This window comes from Littorina saxatilis, linkage group LG5 (genome assembly GCF_037325665.1).
Source record: "Littorina saxatilis isolate snail1 linkage group LG5, US_GU_Lsax_2.0, whole genome shotgun sequence".
Taxonomy (NCBI): domain Eukaryota; kingdom Metazoa; phylum Mollusca; class Gastropoda; order Littorinimorpha; family Littorinidae; genus Littorina; species Littorina saxatilis.
Genome location: NC_090249.1, coordinates 337207 through 345820, shown reverse-complemented (window position 1 = coordinate 345820; position 8614 = coordinate 337207). Strand labels below are relative to the sequence as shown.

The following is an 8614-nucleotide window of genomic DNA, read 5'->3' as shown; positions in this document are numbered from 1 at the left end:
AAGGAATAAGATGAAAGTGTTTTTAAATTGATTTGGACAATTTAATTTTGATAATAATTTTTATATATTTAATTTTCAGAGCTTGTTTTTAATCCGAATATAACATATTTATATGTTTTTGGAATCAGCAAATGATGGAGAATAAGATAAACGTAAATTTGGATCGTTTTATAAATTTTTATTTTTTTTTACAATTTTCAGATTTTTAATGACCAAAGTCATTAATTAATTTTTAAGCCACCAAGCTGAAATGCAATACCGAACCCCGGGCTTCGTCGAAGATTACTTGACCAAAATTTCAACCAATTTGGTTGAAAAATGAGGGCGTGACAGTGCCGCCTCAACTTTCACGAAAAGCCGGATATGACGTCATCAAAGACATTTATCAAAAAAATGAAAAAAACGTATGGGGATTTCATACCCAGGAACTCTCATGTCAAATTTCATAAAGATCGGTCCAGTAGTTTAGTCTGAATCGCTCTACACACACACACACACACACAGACACACAGACACACACACACACACACACACACACGCACATACACCACGACCCTCGTTTCGATTCCCCCTCGATGTTAAAATATTTAGTCAAAACTTGACTAAATATAACAAAACTTGACTAAATATAAAAAGTAACAGAAGAATGTAAATTCCTTCAGATCGCTAGAGACACACAGTAACACAACTGATTCGTTAAAAAAAAACATCTTACCTTTCTACACTTGTCGGGTCCACCATACACAAGCGATCAAACTCGCTTAGCTGTTCCCGCTGCAGGAAGCTGCTGAAGGATGGGGGATAACTACAGGCCCAAAATGGTTTCAAAAACCTGGAGTACTCATTGTTTAGGTCTGTTTAACTGTTCTGGTAACACCACTGACAAAAAAGTGAGAGACACTCATTTTTGAGAGTTTAAGTCCACATTCAGAGTCTGGGTCAACCTTACAATCAAAATCTGTTGCAATAATCCAAATGTGCTCCCGTAAGCAATTTTTTGAATATTTTTTTAATGGTCTACAATTATTTTTCTTCTTTGTAGAGGTGGTGGAAGTTTTGAGTGCCTTCAAAAAGACAGGCATTTTTAGATACCCCTACATGTTTAAACCATGCAAAACTAACTTTCAAGTGTCAAGAATGTACTTTAATGAATGTTCATGTTGTTGTCTATTCATTTTTGTACAAAAAAATATGTATTATACCAAGATAGATAGGACATGTTTCTTTCTGAATTAATTTAAAAATCAAAGACACGTTTTTCGTACATTTTTTAAAAACACCCAAATAAGTTGGGCGAGTTCTACTTCCCAAAGCTGGCTGCACAATACTTTGGCACTAACGTTTAAATAAACACATTTCACTAAGTCTTCACAAAGTCTTCACAAAGTCTTCACAAAGTTGGCTGCACAATACTTTGTCACTAACGTTTAAATAAACACATTTCACTAAGTCTTCACAAAGTCGGCTTCACTGTAATAGTGTGTTGGTGTATGTCTGAATGTTGTAGAAAAATTGGCCACTAGTCATATGCCTAGCAGGGGCGGATCAGTTCATTTTAGGGGGGGGGGGGGTTCCAAAAGTATATTGTGAAGATATGGGTGTGAAGGCGCAAAGCGCCGAGGTGACGGCGCGAATCGCCTAGCTTGCTAGGGGGGTCCGGGGGCATGCCCCCCGGGAAAATTTTGAAAAAAGGATGCAAAATGGTGCAATCTGGTGCATTCTGAGGATGATCATTACCAGTTTCAGGCTGCAGATTTTGTCACTGATTAATACCCCAAAAATTGAAACTCAACCCAAAAAAACACACAAAAATATTTATTATTTTTGGCTGGGGGGGGGGGGTTCCTGAAACCCCAGAACCCCCCCCCCCCCTCGTCCGCCCCTGCCTAGATGCTAATTTCACCTGACATGTTGACATTTAACATTGAGCAATATGTCAAGCTGATCATGTTGCAGTCGTCTGTCACCTGTTATTGTACACTCTAACCTGCCCCGCCGACTACCTCTCAACAACGATCAACTGTTTATAACGACCACTTGTGATCGGTCACTTCAGTGGTCGTTATAAACAGGTACCACTGTGCCTTTCTTTCAACGTTCCTGTTGTAGAATTAAGCAAACTGTGCCAACAACTATCTTTTAGTACATGTAAACGTCTTCTTCATGTGTGTTTGTACGAGTGTGTTCAACTACTTGACTCTAGCGGAGTGTGCGTCACAGAGATTGTGACAAAATGTAAAACGTAATATTCATTTGTTCTTACCGGTGTGTTTAACAATTTCCCCCTAGCGGAGTTTGCAATACAGAGTTTGTGACACAGATCCAGGCAGCGTGTGTACATAGAATACCCGACCTCCCCTCCAACTTCACAAGGCACAAAGACGAAGCCTCCAGTCTCCTCCATTATGCATAGGCCTGTGTACGTAGTGAAACTTTTTCTGGGGCCCCAAGTCCCCGCCCCCCCCCCCCCCCCCCCTTGAGTGAGCGAGTCTCTCCTTGTAGGTGGCAGGCCTGTGGCATTGTTGCTCCCTTCGGGTTTCCATAGCGAACTCAGGAAGAGCAAACAGCCCGCATCGATTGGATCAAACACGCTCTGTCTATCGGCCTGTTCAGCCAATAGTGTCGCTTCCTACATACTCATTGGCTGGCTTCAATCAGCATGTAAGTTGGCTTGCTTGTCGAATGGCGTTTAGCGAAGAGAGACGGTTAGGGTAGGTGAGGCAATGACAGAACGTTAAGGCTTTTTTGTTTTTAAATACTGCCCGAAATCGACTGCGTGAAATCTTTTTTAGCAAAATCTCAGTTCCGAGGCTTCGTGCAGCCAGGTTCGTGCAGTCAGCTTCGTGCAGTCAGCTTCGTGCAGTCAGCTTCGTGCAGCCAGGTTCGTGAAGTAGACTTTGCGAAGTCGACTTCTCACAATGAATGTGGGGCTATAAAGAGGTTAGCCTTGATGTTAGTGGTGAAATGTGGGGCTATAAAGAGGTTAGCCTTGATGTTAGTGGTGAAATGTGGGGCTATAAAGAGGTTAGCCTTGATGTTAGTGGTGAAATGTGGGGCTATAAAGAAGTTAGCCTTGATGTTAGTGGTGAAATGTGGGGCTATAAAGAGGTTAGCCTTGATGTTAGTGGTGAAATGTGGGGCTATAAAGAGGTTAGCCTTGATGTTAGTGGTGAAATGTGGGGCTATAAAGAGGTTAGCCTTGATGTTAGTGGTGAAATGTGGGGCTATAAAGAGGTTAGCCTTGATGTTAGTGGTGAAATGTGGGGCTATAAAGAGGTTAGCCTTGATGTTAGTGGTGAAATGTGGAGCTATAAAGAGGTTAGCCTTGATGTTAGTGGTGAAATGTGGGGCTATAAAGAGGTTAGCCTTGATGTTAGTGGTGAAATGTGGGGCTATAAAGAGGTTAGCCTTGATGTTAGTGGTGAAATGTGGGGCTATAAAGAGGTTAGCCTTGATGTTAGTGGTGAAATGTGGGGCTATAAAGAGGTTAGCCTTGATGTTAGTGGTGAAATGTGGGGCTATAAAGAGGTTAGCCTTGATGTTAGTGGTGAAATGTGGGGCTATACAGAGGTTAGCCTTGATGTTAGTGGTGAAATGTGGGGCTATAAAGAGGTTAGCCTTGATGTTAGTGGTGAAATGTGGGGCTATAAAGAGGTTAGCCTTGATGTTAGTGGTGAAATGTGGGGCTATAAAGAGGTTAGCCTTGATGTTAGTGGTGAAATGTGGGGCTATAAAGAGGTTAGCCTTGATGTTAGTGGTGAAATGTGGGGCTATAAAGAGGTTAGCCTTGATGTTAGTGGTGAAATGTGGGGCTATAAAGAGGTTAGCCTTGATGTTAGTGGTGAAATGTGGGGCTATAAAGAGGTTAGCCTTGATGTTAGTGGTGAAATGTGGGGCTATAAAGAGGAAGAGCCTTGATGTTAGTGGTGAAATGTGGTGCTATAAAGAGGTTAGCCTTGATGTTAGTGGTGAAATGTGGGGCTATAAAGAGGTTAGCCTTGATGTTAGTGGTGAAATGTGGGGCTATAAAGAGGTTAGCCTTGATGTTAGTGGTGAAATGTGGGGCTATAAAGAGGTTAGCCTTGATGTTAGTGGTGAAATGTGGGGCTATAAAGAGGTTAGCCTTGATGTTAGTGGTGAAATGTGGGGCTATAAAGAGGTTAGCCTTGATGTTAGTGGTGAAATGTGGGGCTATAAAGAGGTTAGCCTTGATGTTAGTGGTGAAATGTGGGGCTATAAAGAGGTTAGCCTTGATGTTAGTGGTGAAATGTGGGGCTATAAAGAGGTTAGCCTTGATGTTAGTGGTGAAATGTGGGGCTATAAAGAGGTTAGCCTTGATGTTAGTGGTGAAATGTGGGGCTATAAAGAGGTTAGCCTTGATGTTAGTGGTGAAATGTGGGGCTATAAAGAGGTTAGCCTTGATGTCAGTGGTGAAATGTGGGGCTATAAAGAGGTTAGCCTTGATGTTAGTGGTGAAATGTGGGGCTATAAAGAGGTTAGCCTTGATGTTAGTGGTGAAATGTGGGGCTATAAAGAGGTTAGCCTTGATGTTAGTGGTGAAATGTGGTGCTATAAAGAGGTTAGCCTTGATGTTAGTGGTGAAATGTGGGGCTATAAAGAGGAAGAGCCTTGATGTTAGTGGTGAAATGTGGGGCTATAAAGAGGAAGAGCCTTGATGTTAGTGGTGAAATGTGAGTCTCTCTGACAGGAACCTCTCATCCTTGTGATAAGAGTCGTTACGTTCGCTTGTGTCTGTCTTGTAGTTTTCCATCGTTTTTGTTATCCACATATTATATCACATAATAACCTCTGTTGGTATCTATTGGTGAACGTCAAACAAAAGTAATGACTTTTTTTTCTCTCCTAAAAATAGTAAGGAACATGGGATAATTGTCTTTGCAAAATTGATGTCGACTGGTTCACAATAAATTTGATAATAACAATAACAATAAGAGCATTAAAGAACTCGTTATTTTCAATTACAATTCATATATTGAAATAGAAATTTCTTTCGACGCACAAATCTGCCTCATAACGATTTAATGAAATTATTATTCTTGATATGTTTGATAATCATAATATTGCACCATAACTGATCAATACTAAGAAAATGGCAAAAACATAAATGCACCAATTTTCGTATCCCAACTTGAGCATTCCTTCCCGTATTTGAGTCAAACTTTCTGTGCCATCAAAGTTACTCCACTTGGATGTCTGGCGCACTTTTTGGATCAAAGATTTCTTTTACAGGGGTCACGTGACCGCCATCCAAATGAGGGCACCCCACAAATTGACTTGACAAAAACGTAAGATTCCGATTAAAAACTTGACATAAATTCATTCTCAATAGAAAAACTTGCCAACTTTGACAAACGAGTGTCAAAGTCAAACCAATTATCTAACAGGAACAGATTGTCTTGTTTCGCCATTTTGCGTATTTGTTTGAGTTATGCAATTCCTACTGATGCAGGTGTCGATCGCAACATTTGTTTGCCGAGTTTATATCGTCATGAATAGGTGCCCATGCTTCACTTGAAAAATGGGTGGAACTAAGGTCAAATATAAATGTTGTAGCAAACTCCATACAGATGCATTGTTCGACCATCACGTGGGTAATATGGCCCTTAATGACCCTTGACCCTGCTTGTCATTTTGAGAGGAAAGGTTTCTCACAATGGAGAAACAGATCCAGTATCAAATATCTGAACTTTATCCGTATCTGTCGTCAAAATGGAAAAGTACGAATGAATAGGTCAGGATTGTATATTTTCAGTTGAGTCTGGAGTATACCCATTTGACAGAAAACTGCTTTTAGTCTACCATGAGAAAAAGGGAATAAAAGGGACGTGACATTATTAACAGATATTTCTTGTGTTTAAGTTCAAGGATTGCTATATAAAGAAAAATGTTCTGGAAGACAAAATGTCACACTCATAAGCGTGTGATATTATATATCCGAAATACAGAAACATTTCGGAAAAGTTTCAGAAAGACATCAAAAAGCACATCTGGTTATTTTTTTCTTTTTTTGTGGTGAAATTACTTACTTAAAACCCCGGATATACTTTCTGTGGTCTTTCTGACAATTATCTGGAATGGGTGTGTATTTGGTGTTTCGATCTTCAATGCGTAAAGTGTCGGGAGTTTCACTCTAAAAAGTGTCACATTTGTGGATTTTTACTGTGTAAAGTGTTTTCGATGTGCATAAAAAGGTCGGGATTTTCAATGTGAAGAGTATCGTGATTTTGTGGTTTGTAAAGTGTCGAGATTTTCAGTGTGTAAAGTGTCGAGATTTTCAGTGTGTAAAGTGTCAAGATTTTCAGTGTGTAAAGTGTCGAGATTGTCAGTGTGTAAAGTGTCGAGATTATCAGTGTGTAAAGTGTCGGTATTATCACTGTGTAAAGTGTTGAGATTTTCAGTGTGTAAAGTGTCGATATTATCACTGTGTAAAGTGTCGAGATTTTAACTGTGTAAAGTGTCGATATTATCACTGTGTAAAATGTCGAGATTTTAACTGTGTAAAGTGTCGATATTATCACTGTTTAAAGTGTCAATATTATTACTGTGTAAAGTGTCAATATTATTACTGTGTAAAGTGTCGAGATTTTCAGTGTGTTAACTAAGTGTCAAGATTTCCAGTGAGTAAAGTGTCGAGATTTCCAGTTTCCCACGAGTAACAGAAAAGTGAAAAGAATAAAGGGGCAGGTAATTCCCTGAAACAAGACAGACATTACGTTATGATCTTCTAGGCTTATTACGTTATAATAATAATAATAAGAAGAAGAACATTTATATAGCGCTAAATCAAAAACTTTCGTTAAAAAGGCTTGCTCTAAGCGCTTGACATCTAAACTAAAACGTCATTCACACTCTTTACAATGATGTACAAGAACTTCATGTCACACTCTTTCATTCAGTATAGCACCATTCACACAGTTGTTATTCTGTACAAGACAATAAGTTAGTCTAACATTTAGAATATTCATAAGATGAAAACAAGAGAAAACCAGACTGATTAAAACAACTGCTTAGTGCTAACAAAGCATGAATCTTAATAATAACGTAATACATGTTTAACTGTTAAGACCATAAAAAAAAACCTATATGCTAAAATAACTTCGAACTTTTAAGAACTTCTTATAAGATACACAGCACATCTAAATAAACACCAGAATGATAAAACAAAAGGCAACTCGTTAAAACTATTAAATGCATCAATGTCTAAAACACGAAAGACTCAAATATAAGATACACAATTCTCTAGAATTGCTTACCAAAACTGAAACCGTTATGATCATCAAGAGTTGCTTATTACGTTATGATCATCAAGAATTGCTTATTACCGTTATGATCATCATGAATTGCTTATTACCGTTATGATCAATAATTGCTTATTATCGTTATGATCATCAAGGCTTATTAGCGTTATCATCATCAAGAATTGCTTATTACGTTATGATCATCAAGAATTGCTTATTACCGTTATGATCATCATGGATTGCTTATCACCGTTATGATCAAGAATTGCTTATTATCGTTATACTCATCAAGAGTTGCTTATTACCGTTATCATCATCATGAATTGCTTATTACCGTTATGATCAAGAATTGCTTATTATCGTTATGATCATCAAGGCTTATTACCGTTATCATCATCAAGAATTGCTTATTATCGTTATCATCATCAAGAGTGGCTTATTATCGTTATACTCATCAAGAGTTGCTTATTACCGTTATCATCATCATGAATTGCTTATTACCGTTATCATCATCAAGAATTGCTTATTACCGTTATCATCATCAAGAATTGCTTATTACTGTTATCATCATCAAGAATTGCTTATTACCGTTATAATCATCAAGAATTGCTTATTACTGTTATCATCATCAAGAATTGCTTATTACCGTTATCATCATCAAGAATTGCTTATTACGGTTATGATCATCAAGAATTGCTTATTACCGTTATGATGATCAAGAATTGCTTATTACTGTTATGATCATCAAGAATTGCTTATTACCGTTATGATGATCAAGAATTGCTTATTACCGTTATCATCATCAAGAATTGCTTATTACGGTTATAATTGTCAAGAACTGCTTATTACTGTTATGGTCATCAAGAATTGATTATTATTGTCATTATCATCAAGAATTGCTTATTATCGTCATTATCATCAAGAATTGCTTATTATCGTCATTATCAACAAGAACTGCTTATTGACAGATCTGCCGCTGTTTGTCTGAGAATGGCGAGTTAACACCATGAGCGACCTATAATGACCGGGACCTATGACCTTTAATGACCGGGACCTATGACCTATAATGACCGGGGCCTACTCTTTGACATACAATTCGGTTGCTTGACTCTGTGTTGGAGGCTTGCAGACTGCCCTGAATGGGGCCCGAGGTCGACTTCGCCCAATTATAACTTGAGGCTTCAAGCAGGTACGCTAAATTACTCCATGTTGAAATCAATTTACCATAAGTTACCTGACTGTTAACCATTTGCACTGCTAACTGGTAAAGGCGTAAAACTCTAGGTAGCAAAATCAAGTAACTGTTAGTTGACTAGTGAAATAAGTGTATGTTTGCTTAACTGTATGTTTGCTTT

General features: G+C 38.3%; 1 protein-coding gene across 1 annotated transcript; it reads right to left on the bottom strand.

The window, feature by feature from the left end:
* Nucleotides 1-2913: 2913 nt before the first annotated feature.
* On the bottom strand, nt 2914-4771 carry LOC138965964 (uncharacterized). The gene is made up of 2 exons (XM_070338048.1): nt 4741-4771; nt 2914-3896 (listed from the first exon to the last, which is right to left on the bottom strand). Exons 1-2 carry the CDS (start codon nt 4769-4771, stop codon nt 2914-2916), a joined length of 1014 nt encoding a protein of 337 aa, XP_070194149.1.
* Nucleotides 4772-8614: the final 3843 nt, after the last annotated feature.